This window comes from Trachypithecus francoisi, unplaced genomic scaffold, assembly GCF_009764315.1.
Source record: "Trachypithecus francoisi isolate TF-2019V2 unplaced genomic scaffold, Tfra_2.0 Contig00159, whole genome shotgun sequence".
Taxonomy (NCBI): domain Eukaryota; kingdom Metazoa; phylum Chordata; class Mammalia; order Primates; family Cercopithecidae; genus Trachypithecus; species Trachypithecus francoisi.
In genome coordinates, this window is record NW_022680496.1 from 35,093 (window position 1) to 51,930 (window position 16,838).

Sequence of the window (16,838 nt, forward strand, 5' to 3'; positions counted from 1 at the left end):
CATACTTCTTTGTTGCTTTGTATGCCTTGCAGTTTTTTGCTGAAAATCAAACATTTTGTACAATACAAATAGCAACTTGAGATTTGCACCCTCCCCCTCTCCCAATTGGGGGTTGTTCTTTTTTTTTTTTTTTTTTTGAGACAAAGTCTTACTGTGTTGCCTAGGTCAGAGTGCAAGGACACAACTCAGCTCACTGCAACCTCCACCTCCCGAGTTCAAACGATTCTCCTGCCTCAGCCTCCCAAGTAGCTGGGATTACAGGCGCACACCACTACGCCTGGCGAATTTTTGTATTTTTAGTAGAGATGGATTTCACCATGTTGGCCAGGTTAGTCATGAACTCCTGACCTTAAGTGATCTGCCAGCCTCGGCCTCCCAAAGTGCTAGGATCACAGGCATGAGCCACGATGCCTCGTCGGATTGTTCTATTTGTTTAGTAATTTGCCTGGACCAAATCCGTGGAATATTGTTTTCCTTGCATTTTTTTTAACATTGATTTATCTCCAAAGTTGTTTTTGTATTTTTTTCAGTTAAAAAAATTATAAAGCCCAGTTTCCTAGGGATCACCCCTGTCTACAATTTTTAGTGGTCAGCCAGTGATTGGTCAAAGGTGGTGCTTCGAGACAGTAAGTTACCATCCTTTGTCCATTGATCTCTGCGTGGCTTGGGGAACGCATTAAAAGTTCAAGCACAGCTGGGCATGGTGGCTCACATGTGTAATCCCAGCAGTTTGGGAGGCTGAGGTGGGCAGATCACTTGAACTCAGGTGTTTGAGACCAGCCTGGACAACATGGTGAAACCCTACTACTAAAAATAAAAAAATTAGCTGGTGTTGTGGTGTGGGCCTGTAGTCCCAGCTACTCAGGAGGCTGAGCTGAGAGGATTGCTTAAGCCTTGGAGGTCAAGGCTACAGTGAGCTGTGATCATGCCAGCGTCCCCAGCCTTGATGACAGAGTGAGACCCTCTCTAAAAAGAGGAAAAAAAAGAAAATGTTTTATTTATCTCCAATCTTTATTATTTGACTCCAATCTTTATTATTTCTTTGCTTCTACTAGTTTTGGACTTAGTTTGCTGTTTTTCTAGTTCCATAAGCATGCAGTTAGCTTATTGATTAGATGTTTCTTTTTTTTGAGACAGAGTTTTGCTCTGTCACCCAGGCTGGAGTGCAGTGGCGCCATCTCAGCTCACTGCGACCTCCATCCAGCTTCTGGGTTCAAGCGATACTTCTGCCTCAGCCTCCAGAGTAGCTGGGACTGCAGGCTCACGTCACCATGCCTGGCTAATATTTTGTATTTTTAATAGAGACAGGGTTTCATCATGTTAGCTAGGCTGGTCTCAAGCTCCTGATCTTGGGTGATCCACCCGCCTCAGCCTCCTAAAATACTGGGATTACAAGTGTGAGCCAGCATGCCTGGCCTATTTCTTCTTTTTTTGAGACAGAGTCTTGCTCTGTCACCCAGGCTGGAGTACAGCAGCACAATCTGGGCTCACTACAACCCCCGCCGCCTGGGCTAAAGCAATTCTTCTGCCTCAGCCTCCCGAGCAGCTGAGATTACAGGTGCCCGCCACCACACCTGGCTAATTTTTTTGTATTTTTAGTAGAGACGAGCTTTCACCATGTTGGCCAGGCTGGTCTTGAACTCCCGGCCTCAAGTAATCTGCCCACGTTGGCCTCCCAAAGTGCTGGGAGTGTAGGCGTGGGGCACTGCATGTGGCCCCATTTCTTCTTTTTTAAAGGAGGTGTTTACAGGTATATTTTTCCCTCTTACTACTGCTTTTGCTACATCCCGGAAGTTTAGTATGTTGTGTTTTCATTTTCATTTGTCTCAAGATATTTTCTTATTTCCCTTTATGACTTCTTTGACTCAATGGTTGCTTCAGAGTTAGTATTATTTGGCTCTATGTCCCACCCAGATCTCATCTTGAGTTGTAATCCCCATGTGTCTGGGGAGGGGCGTGGTGGGAGGTGAGTGAATCAAGGGCGCGGATTTCCTCCATGCTGTTCTCGCGATAGTGAGTTCTCACAAGATCTAATGGTTTGAAAGTGTGGTACATCTCCTTCCTGCTCTGCAATGGTAAGACATGCTTGCTTCCCCTTCGCCTTCTGCCATGATTGTAAGTTTTTGAAACCTCCCCAGCCATGGAGAACTAAATTAAACCTCTTTTCTTCATAAACTGGCCAGTCTCAGGTAGTTGTTTTGTTTTGTTATTTTTTTATTTATTTATTTTTTTTGAGACGGAGTCTCGCTCTGTCGCCCGGGCTGGAGTGCAGTGGCCGGATCTCAGCTCACTGCAAGCTCCACCTCCCGGGTTTACGCCATTCTCCTGCCTCAGCCTCCAAGTAGCTGGGACTACAGGCGCCCGCCACCTCGCCCGGCTAGTTTTTTGCATTTTTTAGTAGAGACGGGGTTTCACCGTGTTAGCCAGATGGTCTCGATCTCCTGACCTCGTGATCCACCCGCCTTGGCCTCCCAAAGTGCTGGGATTACAGGCTTGAGCCACCGCGCCCGGCCTGTTATGTTTTTTTTAGGGACAGAGTCTTGCTCTGTCACCCAGGCTGGAGTGCAGTGGAGCAGTCTTGGCTCACTGCAACCTCCACTTCCTGGGTTCAAGCGATTCTCCTGCCTCAGGCTCCTGAATAGCTGGAATTACAGCTGCGTGCTGCCACGCCTGGCTAATTTTTGTTTTCTTAGTAGAGACCGAGTTTCACCATGTTGTCCAGCTGGTCTTGAATTTCTTCTGTTCTCAAGCGATCAGCCTGCCCGGGCCTCCCAAAGTGCTGGGATTACAGGCATGAGCCATTGCTCCGGCCTCAAGTAGTTCTGTATAGTGTGTGAAAACAGACTAAAACAAGAGTGTTTTGTTTAATTTCTACATATTGTGGGTTTTCCCGTTATTTCCTCTTATTGATTTCTAGTTTCTTTTTTTTTTTTTTTTTTTTTTTTTTGAGGCGGAGTCTCGCTCTGTCGCCCAGACTGGAGTGCAGTGGCGCAATCTCGGCTCACTGCAAGCTCCGCCTCCCGGGTTCACGCCATTCTCCTGCCTCAGCCTCCCGAGTAGCTGGGACTACAGGCGCCCGCCACCTCGCCCGGCTAGTTTTTTGTATTTTTAGTAGAGACGGGGTTTCACCATGTTAGCCAGGATGGTCTCGATTTCCTGACCTCGTGATCCGCCCGTCTCGGCCTCCCAAAGTGCTGGGATTACAGGCTTGAGCCACCGCGCCCGGCCTCTTTTTTTTTTGAACAGAATCTCAAAAGGACAGGAATGAACCACTGTGCCCAGCCCTCGATATCTACTTTTATTCCATTGTGATTGGAAAAGATAATCAATCACCATGATTACAGTCTTTTGAAATTTATGGGCCAGACATGGTGGCTCATATCTGTAACCTTAGTGCTTTGAGAGGCTGAGGAAGGAGGACTGCGTGAGGCCAGGAGTTTGAGATTAGCCAGGGCAACATAGTGAGAACCTGTCTCTACAAAAAATTTTAAAAATTAGCTGGGTGTAGTGGTGTGCACCTTTAGTTCCAGCTTCTTGGGAGCCTGAGGTAAGAGGGATTGCTTCAGCCCAGGAGTTTGATGCTGCAGTGAGCTAATTGCACCCCTGCATTCCAGCCTGAAAAACAGAGCGCGACATTGTCTCTGATTAAAAAAAAAAAATTATTAAGACTTGTTTTGTGGCCTAAGGTGTGGTCTGTTTTGGAGAATGTCTCACGTGCACTTAAGAAAAATATATGCTCTGCTCTCGGAGACTAGAGTACTTTGTGTGTCTGTTAGGTCCAGTTAGTTCATAGCATTGTTAAGTGCCTCCATTTCCTTATTGATGCTGTAGCTGGCTATCCTATGCATTACTGAAGGTGGGATATTGAAGTCTGCAACTATTGTTGTACACATCTCCTTGTCACTTCAGTTGTCAATGTTTGCTTCATGTATTTTGGGGCTCTGATGTTTATAAATCTTAAATTTGCTTGGTTAATTGACCCTTCTATCATTATTTAATGTCTTTTTTTTTTTTTGAGACGGAGTCTCTGTCGCCCAGGCTGGAGTGCAGTGATGTGATCTCGGCTCACTGCAACAACCTCCACCTCCCAGGTTCAAGCAAGTCTCCTGCCTCAGCCTCCCGGGTAGCTGGGACTACAGGTGCCTGCCATCACGTGATGCCCAGCTAATTTTTGTATTTTTAGTAGAGACGGGTTTTCACCATGTTGGTCAGGCTGGTCTTGAACTCCTGACCTTGTGATCCGCCCTCCTCAGCCTCCCAAAGTTCTGGGATTACAGGCATGAGCTACCGCGCCTAGCCCTTTTTTTTTTTTTTTCTTTGAGACAGGGTCTTATTCTGTCACCTAGGCTGGAGCGCAGTGGTGCAATCTTGGCTCACTGCAACCTCTGCTCCTGGGCTCAAGCGATCCTCTCATGTCTGCCCCCCAAGTAGCTGGGACTACAGGTGCAAGCCACGATACCTGGCTAATTTTTGTATTTTTTTGTAGAGAGGGGTTTCACCATGTTTCCCAGGCTGATCTTGAACTCTTGAGCTCAAACGATCCACCCGCCTCCAGCCTCCTAAAGTGCTAGGATTACAGGCTTAAGCCACTGTACCTGGACTTATTTAATGTACTTTTTTTCTTTTATAACAGTTTTCAATTCAAATTCTATTTTGTCTGATAGCCAACCTTGCACTTCTCTTTTGCTTGGAATAGTTTTTTCCATCATTTTGCTTTCAATATATTTGTGTCTTTAAATTTAAAGCGAGTCTCTTTTTCTTTTTCTTTTTTTTTCTTTTTTTCTTGAGACGGAGTCTCACTCTTTCACCCAAGCTGGAGTGCAGTGGCACAATCTCAGCTCACTGCGACCTCGGTGTCCCAAATTCAAGCTATCCTCTCACTTCAGCTGGTTCCACAGATGTGCAGCACCATGCCTGGCTAAGTTTTTTGTATTTTTGGTTTCACTGGTCTTGAATTCCTGAGCTTAAGCGATCTGCTTGGGATTAGAGGCGTGAGCCACCTCACATGGCCTAAAGGGAGTCTTTGTTTACAGACAGTTTATAGTTGGATTATTTCCTTTTAATCTACTTTGCCAATCCCTGCCTAGGGAGATCTATTTACATTTAAAGTAATTACTGATAAGGAAAGATTTTTGCCATTTCACTATTTTTATGTCTTACAGCTTTTTTGTCCCACATTTATTCCATTACTGCTCTCTTGTGTTGTTTGGTTTTTTTTTTAATAGTGATGTGTTTTGATTCCCTTCTCATTTCCTTTTGTGTATATTTTTCCTTGTGGTTACCTGGGGATTACATATAACATCTAAAGTTACTGAATTCATATTAACTTAACTCTAGTTGCATACAAAAACTACTTCTGTATTGGTCTGTCCCCCCTTTATGTTGATATCACAAATTATGTCTTTATAATTTAATGCATTTGTCTTTTGAACTCTGTAGAAAGTGAAAAGTAAAATTACAAACCAAAATTACAGTACTATTAGATTTTAAATTTCTGTTGCATTTATCTTTTCCAGAGATCTTTATGTCTTCATGTGGCTTTTCTTTACTGTCTAGCTCTTTTCATTTCAACCTGAAGTACTCTCTTTAACATTTCTTATAGGGGAGGTCTTGTTATGGTAATGAATTCCCTCTGCTTTTGTTTTTCTGGAGATATTTTAATTTCTTCCTGAGTTTTGAAGGACAGTTTTGTGGAATGTAGAATTCTCAGTTTACTTTTTTTTTTTTCTTTCAACACTTTAGATAATATCCCACTGCCTTCTGGCCTCAAGATTTCTGATGGGAAATTGGGTGATATTCTTATTAAGAATCCCTGTACATTACAAGTTGCTTCTCTCTTGCTTTTTCCAAGATTCTCTCTGTCTTTTGAAAGTTTGATTCTGTATCTCTGTGTGGGTCTCCTCAGTTTGTCTTAGAGTTTTTGGAAGTTGCTTTTTTTTTTGGAGACGGAGTTTCTCCCTTGTTGCCTAAGCTGTAGTGCAATGGCAGGATCTTGGCTCACCGCAACCTCTGCCTCCCAGGTTCAAGCGATTCCCCTGCCTCAGCCTCCTGAGTAGCTGGGATTACAGGCATTTGCCACCATGCCCACTAATTTTGTATTTTCAGTAGAGACGGGGTTTCTCCATGTTTGTTAGGCTGGTCTCAAACTCCCGACCTCAGCTGATCCACCCACCTCCGCCTCCCAAAGTGCTGGGATTATAGGCGTGAGCCACCACGCCCGGCCCAACCTAATTCTTACCTTAGATACAAACAGCAATACTTGAAAATGTCAGACCAGAGAAATCATGAAGACATGTTTAATGAAAATACTTAGCAAATTAACCCTGATCTTGTAGTTTTTAGGGAAAAAAGTGACTTTTCCTGTAGTAATAGTTGTGATACTAACAGAGATTTGTGGAAATACACTCCAGGATTTTGGTTTGCTAATGTATAGTATAATATGGAAATCCACATTGGTATTTAAATAAGATGGACTGGAATTTGAATTCTAGTCCCTCACCTTACTAACTCTTTGACATTGGACAAGAAACGTGGTCTTTTGTGTGCTTTTAATTTTCTTACCCATGATAGGAGGATATATTTCCTCTGATAAGGTTTGTGAAGCACCCAGTTCATTGTCTTAGTGAATGTCGAATACTCAGTAGAGGATAGCTGTAATTGTTTCCATGTCAGGGAAAAGATGAAATGGTCTGAATACCTATTTTCTTAATGTTTGTAAAGTTGGAATAAAATTAAGTTCATGTAGTTGGAAATATTTATACCTATTAGGGAGAAGTTAAGCTGAGAGTTGCTGAGAAGTTAACCATGAGAATTATTGTCAATAGTGAAACAACTATTGAATATATTCTTTTTGTAGTTTTTTTTTTTTTTCTGAGACGGAGTCTCACTCTTGCCCAGGCTGGTGTGCAGTGGCGCGATCTCGGCTCACTGCAAGCTCCACCTCCAGGATTCATGCCATTCTCCTGCCTCAGCCTCCCGAGCAGCTGGGACTACAGGCCACCTTGCCTGGCTAATTTTTTGTATTTTTAGTAGAGACAGGGTTTCACCATGTTAGCCAGGATGGTCTCAATCTCTTGACCTTAGGTGATCTGCCCGCCTCAGCCTCCCAAAGTGCTGGGCTTACAGGCGTGAGCCACCATGCCTGGCCAGTTTTTTCTCTTTTTAATGTGAAACCAGCATTAGGAGTACATCTAGGGGCGAAGGATAGTTTTTTGTATAAATCAGCTGCCTCAATTTCTTCTTAGGACAATTAACAGCTGTAGTTCACATGGGTTCTACACGGGCCTGGAGATCACAGTTCTCCTGTGGGGCTGTCCACTGCGGGGTGGCATATGTTAGAGAACATGTCTGTGTAAGTAGCATCAGAGTATGTTGTGTTGGTGATAGATGTTTTGAAAATTCATAATTACTTAAAATTTGTTATGATTATAAAAATAATTTTTATAGAGGATTTATAAAAAATATGCTTTTATATTTAATGGAAATGGAGGCTATATAAAGAAGTTAAATTCTGATCTCAAAGACGTTGTGTTGAATACGTTGAGAAAAATAACCTGGTTGATATTTTAGTCACTGTCTCTTTAAAGGTTACATTCTCATTTCTTGTTACAGAAGCATTTTTTAGCCATCCTTTTCTTGAGCAAGTTCCAGTAAAAAAATGTGAGTACTCATTTTTTGTATTTTCACTTAATGAATGCAAGCTTTAGGAAAAATTAATTATTTTTATTACAAAATTAATCTTCTATTGTGCCTCTTAAAATTTCATTGAATTTACTTTTTTTTTTTTTTTTTTAATGGAGTCTTGCTCTGTCACCCAGGCTGGAGTGCAGTGGTGCAACCTCTGCCTCCTGGTTTCAAGTGATTCTCCTGCCTCAGCCTCCGGAGTAACTGGGATTACAGGCGAGTACCACCACACCTGGCTAATTTTTGTATTTTTAGTAGAGACAAGGGTTCACCATGTTGGCCAGGCTGGTCTCAAACTCCTGACCTCAAGTGATCCTCCTGCCTCAGCCTCCCAAAGTGGTGGGATTATAGGAGTGAACCCCTGTGCCTGGCCTGATTTTCTTAGATACCTACGATTGTGTTTGTTGAATAACTGTTCTATTTTTCCTTCTGAAACAAAGTTGAAATAGTTTTAGTAATTGCTGCATTTTTAGTTTCATCAGCAGATGTGGTAATAAATAGGTGAATGCAAATTTTCGGGGAACACAAAGGTGTAGTGGTTTTGGCAGGTGTTTCTATTATACAGGTCATGTGACTGCACTACAAAATGATGTAGTTCATTTGTGTTTCTTCCTCTAGCTTGCCCAGTTCCAGTGCCCGTGTATTCTGGTTCTGTCTCTGGAAGCTCCTGTGGCAGCTCTCCATCTTGTCGTTTTGCTTCTCCACCAGTAAGTTCTGGTTTTATTTAAAATAGTTTCAGAGTTAGTGCTATTACTTCTGTTCTCAAATGGAGCATGAACATACACTGTGGATATTCCTTTTATGTGTAATGTTTACTAATACAATTGAGGTTTGGGAGAAATAACATTATAGTTGGGTCAAATGGACCTGTATTTGGACCTCTGCCCATATGTTACTGTGTAAGCTCCAGAAAGAAATATCACCTCTCTGGGCCATTTTCCTCTGAACAGTGAGTACAGTAGTATGACCTTTTTATACCCTATGGTGTTTTGGTGATGATACTTACAAAGAGTACCCATTACAGGTGGATAGGCAATAAATATTTATTTTATATGAATGCTATAGACATGAGCTTGGATTTTTTTTGTATGTGGAATTTCTACTGATAGAGGAGTCACCTCTGAGCCAGATTTCACTGACTTAAGATTCTCTTAATCATGATTTTTGGCGCTTTAAGGTGGCTTCTACTCAAACCTCTTCCTTTCGCTGAAGCTCCCAAGCCATTTTCTTCATGGCTGTGTTCCCTCCCATTTCGGTACTTCTTCCTAATCCTGAGGCCTCTGGTCAGTCTTGTCACTTCCTACTCCACTCTCCCAGGGTTTTACCTAGCTTTCCTCTTAGGTTTTTTTTTCCTTTTTGTTTTTTTTTGAGATGGAGTCTTGCTCTGTCACCCAGGCTGGAGTGTAGTGGCGCCATCTTGGCTCACTACAACCTCCGTCTCCTGGGTTTAAGTGATTCTGTAGCCTCAGCCTCCCAAGTAGCAGGGACTACGGGTGCACACCACCACACCCAGCTAATTTTTTGTATCTTTTTTTTTTTTTTTTGAGACAGAATCTCGCTGTGTTGCCCAGGCTGGAGTGCAGTGGCGCGATCTCGGCTCACTGCAGCCTCCACCTCCCGGAGTCTCCTGAGTAGCAGGGATTACAGGCACGTGCCACCACGCCCGGCTAATTTTTGTATTTTTAGTAGAGGCAGGGTTTCACCATCTTGGTCAGGCTGGTGTTGAACACCTGACCTTGTGATCCACCCACCTTGGCCTCCCAAAGTACTGGGATTACAGGCGTGAGCCACCGCGCCCAGCCTTTTTTGTATCTTTCGTAGAGATGGGGTTTCACTATGTTGTCCAGGCTGGTCTCAAACTCCTGACCTCCAGTGATCTGCCCACCTTGGCCTCCCAAAGTGTGAGCCACAGCACCCGGCCCCAGACATCAATTTCTTGAATGCCTCTGGCACAAAGGTAGGGGAGCCATAAAAGTGAGGCAACTCAGAGGTTTAAGTGGAAGAGACTTGCAGCCTCCATGTGCCTTACCTGTTATACTAACGAGGACACCTTTTTTTGTATATCAAGTGAGCGTAATTTACCTACCTTGTAGGGTTCTTCAGGGATAAGTGAGTGCAAGCACTTACTGCATGCAGGGTCTGACACATAGTATATAATGCAGGAGGTGGCAACTGTTAGGTAAAGCAGATGCAGATGTAGCCTGTTGCAAACAGACAAGTCTCAAAACTGGCAATAAATGTTTCTTACGCAGCCCTGCAAATTCATACCAAGCAGATAAAGCAGATTATGTTAATAAGACTTACGTTCTGGTCAACTAAAAAAATTAAGAGCCAGGCATGCTGGCACCAATCCTAGCCCTGCTGCTTGCCCACTCAGTGACTTTGGGCCGGTCAGTTAGAGAGGTGGGCCATGGTGTCCTCATCTGGACCATAGGCTTGATTAACTTTTGCTTGCAGGGTCCTGGTAGTAATGTGTGGGAAGTGTCTAGCCATGGCAAATTCTCAATGAATTGTGGCCATTATTATGAACCATATATTTGACACAATGTAATATGAAAAGCAAAGCTTGTGCTAGAGAAAAGAACAACAGGGAAGAATCTAATTTTGGGAGAGCAAACATAAAGGAGCCTGTGGGATGATAGTGTGACTGAGGGATGAGAGGCCAGCAGGGAGGATGTTGAACTGGAAATTTTCTTTGACTGGAGAGAGCATTTTGGGGTTTTTGTTGGTTGAAAGAGAACAAAATAGCAGCCAGGTTAGGGCTGCCAAGGAGTAGCTGAATGTAGAACTAACTGGAGGAGTGAAGAGAGGCAGGAGAAAGAGAAGGCCTTTTTTAGGTGTTAGAAACTCTGGTGGACAAACCTATTTTTACTGAGGCAGGAAGACTGATCCCAGGAGTTCAAGACTAGCCATCTCTACTGAAAAAAAAAAAAAATTAGCCAGATGTGCCTGGGCATGAGTGTAGACTCAGCTGTGAGGGAGGCTGAAATGGGAGGATTGCTTGATTCCAGGAGTTCAAGGCCAGCCTGGGCAATATAGTAAGAACCTGCCTCTACTAAAAAAAAAAAAAAAAAAAAATCCATCGGGGCGCGGTGACTCGAAGCCTGTAATCCCAACACTTTGGGAGGCTGAGGTGGCTGGTTCAGGAGATCAGGACCATCCTGGCTAACATAGTGAAACCCCATCTCTACTAAAAACACAAAAAATTAGCCGGGCGTGGTGGCACGCACCTGTAGTCCCAGCTACTCAGGAGACTGAGGCAGGAGAATTGCTTGAACCTGGGAGGTGGAGGTTGCAGTGAGCCAAGATCACGCCACTGCACTCCAGCCTGGGCAACAGAGCAAGACTCTGTCTCAATAAAAAAACAAACCAAATGAAAAACAGTAAAATGGCCGGGTGTGGTGGTTCATGCCTATAATCCCAGCACTTTGGGAGTCTGAGGCGGGTGGACCACTTGAGGTCAGGAGTTTGAGACCAGCCTGGCCAGCATGCCAAAACCCTGTCTCAGTGTTTTTTCAAATACAAAAATTAGCCAGGCATGGCGGCGTGCACCTGTAATCCCAGATACTCAGGAGGCTGAGGCAATAGAATCACTTGAACCCACGAGGCAGAGGCTGCAGTGAGCCGAGATCACACCACTGCACTGCAGCCTGGGTAACAGCGAGACTCCATCTCAAAAAAAAAAAACCAACAATAAAATAAGTCACTGGCATAAACATACCCTTTTTATGTCTTATTCATTAGAGTTCTTTAAAACATAAGGTTGGGCTGGGCTCAGTGGCTCATGCCTGTAGTCCAGCACTTTCGGAGGCCGAGATGAGTAAATTGCTTGAGATCAGGAGTTTGGGACCTGCCTGGCGAACACGATGAAAGGTTGTCTCTACTAAAAATACAAAAATTAGCCAGGTGTGGTGGTATGCGCCTGTAATCCCAGCTACTTGGGAGGCTGAGGTGGGAGAATCGCTTGAACTGAGGAGGCGGAGGTTGCAGTGAGCTGAGATTGTGCCACTGCAGAGTGAGACTTTGTGACTTCGTCTCAAAAAAAAAAAAAACAACAAAAAAACACAGATAAGGTCAGCTGGGTGCGCTTGCTCTCACCTGTAATCCTAGCACTTTGGAAGGCCAAGGTGGGAGGATTGCTTGAGACCAGCTTGGGCAACATGGTGAAATCCCATCTCTACAAAAAAATTAAAAATTAGCTGGGTGCTTGAGCCTCTGACTTCGAGGTTGCAGTGAGCTATGATTGCTCCACTGCACTTCAGCGTGGGTACAGAGAGACCCTGTCTCAACAACCAACCAACCAACCAATAAACACCATTTTAGGAAGCCTTTTTAAAAAATGGAACTATAGTAGACAATGGGGAAAAAGGGAAGTACAAATCTTTGTATATAGTTTCCAGTTACTGGGATTGGAAAATGGGGTGGTTTTATAGACCTTATATTTAACATAATGTGTCAAAAATAAGATGATTTCATATATGCATCCCTTTCCTTCTTTCTAGGACTGGTGTAGACTCATACAGAGGCTTGAGATACGCAGGCATGCGATATAGCATTGTCGTTTTTACATTCTCATGTAAATATCTAGCTACTATTTTATTCTAGAAAAATTCTAGGCCCCCCCAAAACAAAAAATTATAAACAATAAAATCTCCAAATCACTCTTTTAATTATGATACTGACTGGAGATTAAATGCTGTTTAGATGGTAAATCTTGAATATTTATTCATTTATTTATTTATTTATTTGAGACAGAGTCTCACTCTGTCACCCAGGCTGGAGTGCGGTGGCGCGATCTCGGCTCACTGCAACCTCCACCTCCTGGGTTCAAGCAATTCTCCTGTCTCAGTCTCCTGAGTAGCTGGGATTACAGGCATGCACCACCACTTCCAGGTAATTTTTGTATTTTTAGTAGAGATAGGGTTTCGCCATGTTGGCCAGGCTGGTCTCGAACTCCTGACTTCAGGTGATCTGCCTGCCTCAGCCTCCCGGAGTGCTAGGATTATAGGTGTGAGCCACCTCGCCCAGCCTATTTATTCATTTTATAACATTTATTGATTACCTACATTGTGTGATGTTCTGGTTTATACTAATGTCAGGTCCCTGACATTAAGGGGGTTTTAATTGTATGGAGAAGAGGTAGGTAGCTCAATCATTGCTAGAAGCATATGTATATGTATCTTCATTGCCTATGGTAATGTGATTGGGGAAATCAAAATTAGGCTAAAGATTTAGGAAGGCTACTCAGAAGAGGGGATTGTTTGAGCTGAGTTTTGAAGAAAGTTTGCTAGATCAATTAGTGAAAGAATGATATTGTAAGCAGAAGAATTTCCGTACATGAAGTCGTAAAAGCGTGAGCCACTGAAGGAACTCTCTAGCTCTCCATGGCCACTTACATTTAAATTTGTTAAAATTAAGTGAATTTTAAAATTCACTTTCTTATTCACACCAGCCACATTTCAAGTGCTTAGTAGCCTTAGCTAGTTGGTGGCTCCCATGGTGCATAGCTCAAATATAGGCCTCTTCCATCACTGCAGAAAGGACAAGGCTGTACTCAGTAGATCAGTTTGGTGGATGTAGAGAGCATTGGTGATGGGTGAAGGGAAAAGACAGCTAGAGAGGTAGAGCCCTGGCAGTATTTGGAGGTCAAGCAAATGAATTTCAGCTGCATTCTTAAAAGTTGTAGTGAGCCAGGCCGATGGCTCACACCTGTAATCCCAGCACTTTGGGAGGCCTAGGCTGGTGGATCACGAGGTCAAGAGATTGAGACCATTCTGGCCAACATGATGAAACCCCATTTCTACTAAAAATACAAAAATTAAGCTGGGCATGGTGGGGTGCGCCTGTAGTTCCAGCTACTCGGGAGGCTGAGGCAGGAGAATTGGTTGAACCTGGGAGGCGGAGGTTGCAGTGAGCTGAGATCACCCCACTGCACCCCAGCCTGGTGATAGAGCGAGACTCCATCTGAAAAAAAAAAAAAAAGTTGTGGTGAGCCATTGGAATGATTTTAAAGTGAAGAGTGCTGTGATCCACTGTGTTTTTTAGCTAGATTCTCCCAAAAGCAGGGTGGAGGACTAGGTTGGAGTGAGAGAGGAAATACAGAGGTCTCCACTAGCGGAGAGAGAACACCTTGAGACCCTTGCACCTTTTATCATCATTATTGTCATTTTTGTCATTACTGTTTTGAGAACAAAGCCTGAACTAAGGCGGCAGTAGGAAAGGAGAAGAGTCAGGTAAGAGAAAGGCAAAGAGCTCACAGGTCTTGAAGATTGCTTGAACTTGGGACCTGAGGAAGAGTGAGACTTTGCTGGTGACAATGGCTGACTGGCAAGGTCACTCTGAGGGAACTTGGGGAGCAGTGCTTTGGAATATAAAGGTGAGAGTTAACATACAGGCACGGATGTGTTGTATAGGCAAGTGAACAAAGGGATCTAGAGCTCGTCAGAGAGAATCCTGGCTGGAGATCAAAAAGTGGGAACCATCATTCTGTGAGTGGTAGTTAAAGGTAGGAGGGACGGTGAGCATGGTCGCTCGGATAAATACAACAGCTGAAGCGTGAGGAGCCGAGGGTGGCTCATGGGGAACTCTGTACTCTTCTGCTCCTCCTTTTTGAGGGGCAAATGAGAAGTATGTGCTCACAAAAGAGACTCAGGAGTCCCCAAGAAGTAGGAGGAAAAACAAGACATTGCAGGGTCACTGAATGAAGGGGCAGAGTGTTGAGAAGAATGGGCCACAGTACAGATGGAGCAGAAAGTTCAAGTACCTTAAGGAGTATGGGAAATACCTGCTGGACTTGGCAATAGAAATTATTGATAATCTTAGTAAAGGCAATTTTATTCAAGGATTGAAGACAGAGTGGGTTGTGTTGAATTAAGGAATATATAGGATGTGACAAATTTGAGTCAGTGAAGATGATAATTTCAAGGAATCTTTACAGGCTCACACCTGTAATCCCAACACTTTGGGAGGCTGAGGCATGTGGATCATGAGGTCAGGAGTTCAAGACCAGCCTGGCCAAGATGGTGAAACCCCATCTTTACTAAAACTACAAAAATTAGCCAGGCATGGTGGCAGACGCTTGTAATCCCAGCTACTCGGGAGGCTGAGGCAGGAGAATCACTTGAACCTGGGTGGCAGAGGTTGCAGTGAGCTGAGATCATGCCACTGCACTCCAGTCTGGGTGACACACTGAGACTCTATCTCAAAAAAAAAAAAAAGGTCGCAGATGCGGGGATACTGCCACAGGCCAATCGTTTTTTGGACTTGGAATTCTCCACTGCTGGTCCACGCCACTGTTTTCTCACAAAGGGGCATCCCCCGAGTTGGAGAAAGAGTCATTCCCGGGGGCGGAGCAAGATGGCCGAATAGGAACAGCTCCAGTCTCCAACTCCCAGCGCCAGTGACACAGAAGACCGGTGATTTCTGCATTTTCAACTGAGGTACTGGGGTCATCTCTCTAGGGAGTGCCGGACAATCGGTGCTGGTCAGCTGCTGCAGCCTGACCAGCGTGAGCTGAAGCAGGGCGAGGCATCGCCTCACCTGGAAGCGCAAGGGGGAAGGAAATCCGTTTTCCTAGCCAGGGGAACTGAGACACATAACACCTGGAAAATCGGGTAACTCCCACCCCAATACTGCTCTTTAAGGAAACAGGCACACCAGGAGAATATATCCCACACCTGGCCGGGAGGGTCCCACGCCCACGGAACCTCCCTCACTGCTAACACAGCAGTCTGCCGCGATCTATCTGCAAGGTAGCAGCGAGGCTGGGGGAGGGGCGCCCGCCATTGCTGAGGCTTAAGTAGGTAAACAAAGCCGCTGGGAAGCTCGAACTGGGTGGAGCTCACAGCAGCTCAAGGAAACCTGCCTGTCTCTGTAGACTCCACCTCTGGGGACAGCCCACAGCTGAGGTCCAATAGGGAAAGCAGCGGGGGCGGGTGCAGAGGCGAACGACTCTGTCTGACAGCTTTGGGGAGAGCCGTGGATCTCCCAACGCTGAGGCTGAGATCCAAGAAGGGACAGACTGCCTGCTCAGGTGGGTCCCTGACCCCTGAGTAGCCTAGCTGGGAGACATCCCCCACTAGGGGCAGTCTGACACCCCACACCTCACAGGGTGGAGTCATCCTGAGAGGAAACTTCCAAAGGAAGAATCAGACAGGTACACTCGCTGTTCAGCAATATTCTATCTTCGGCAACCTCTGCTGCTGATACCCAGGCAAACAGGGTCTGGAGTGGACCTCAAGCAATCTCCAACAGACCAACAGACAGTCCTTCTGTCAGACGGAAAACTATCAAACAGGAAGGACACCTACACCAAAACCCCATCAGTACGTCACCGTCATCAAAGACCAGAGACAGATAAAACCACAAAGATGGGGAAGAAGCAGGGCAGAAAAGCTGGAAATTCAAAAAATAAGAGCGCATCTCCCCCTGCAAAGGAGCGCAGCCCATCGCCAGCAACGGATCAAAGCTGGTCAGAGAATGACTTTCACGAGATGAGAGAAGAAGGCTTCAGTCCATCAAACCTCTCAGAGCTAAAGGAGGAATTACGTACCCAGCGCAAAGAAACTAAAAATCTTGAAAAAAAAGTGGAAGAATTGACAGCTAGACTAATTAATGCAGAGAAGATCATAAACGAAATGACAGAGATGAAAACCATGACACGAGAAATACGTGACAAATGCACAAGCTTCGGTAACCGACTCGATCAACTGGAAGAAAGAGTATCAGCGATTGAGGATCAAATGAATGAAATGAAGCGAGAAGAGAAAACCAAAAGAAAAAAGAAAAAGAAATGAACAAAGCCTGCAAGAAGTATGGGATTATGTAAAAAGACCAAATCTACGTCTGATTGGGGTGCCTGAAAGTGAGGGGAAAATGGAACCAAGTTGGAAAACACTCTTCAGAATATCATCCAGGAGAACTTCCCCAACCTAGTAGGGCAGGCCAACATTCAAATTCAGGAATACAGAGAACGCCACAAAGATACTCCTCCAGAAGAGCAACTCCAAGACACATAATTGCCAGATTCACCAAAGTTGAAATGAAGGAAAAAATCTTAAGGGCAGCCAGAGAGAAAGGTCGGGTTACCCACAAAGGGAAGCCCATCAGACTAACAGCAGATCTCTCGGCAGAAACTCTACAAGCCAGAAGAGAGT

The 16,838-nt window shown here is 44.6% G+C and overlaps 1 protein-coding gene across 2 annotated transcripts in view; it reads left to right on the forward strand.

Annotated features, from left to right (window-relative positions):
- ULK2 (unc-51 like autophagy activating kinase 2) overlaps positions 1 to 16,838 on the forward strand; it is an 89,805-nt gene that overhangs the window by 22,418 nt on the left and 50,549 nt on the right. Inside the window, exons 7-8 of one of the 2 annotated variants that reach the window (XM_033189792.1) lie at positions 7,612 to 7,659; positions 8,302 to 8,390. In XM_033189792.1, coding sequence (XP_033045683.1) covers positions 7,612 to 7,659; positions 8,302 to 8,390 — 137 coding nt within the window. Of the gene's footprint in view, positions 1 to 7,611; positions 7,660 to 8,301; positions 8,391 to 16,838 lie in introns of those variants that run through there. The other variant, XM_033189960.1, reaches the window with a different exon arrangement.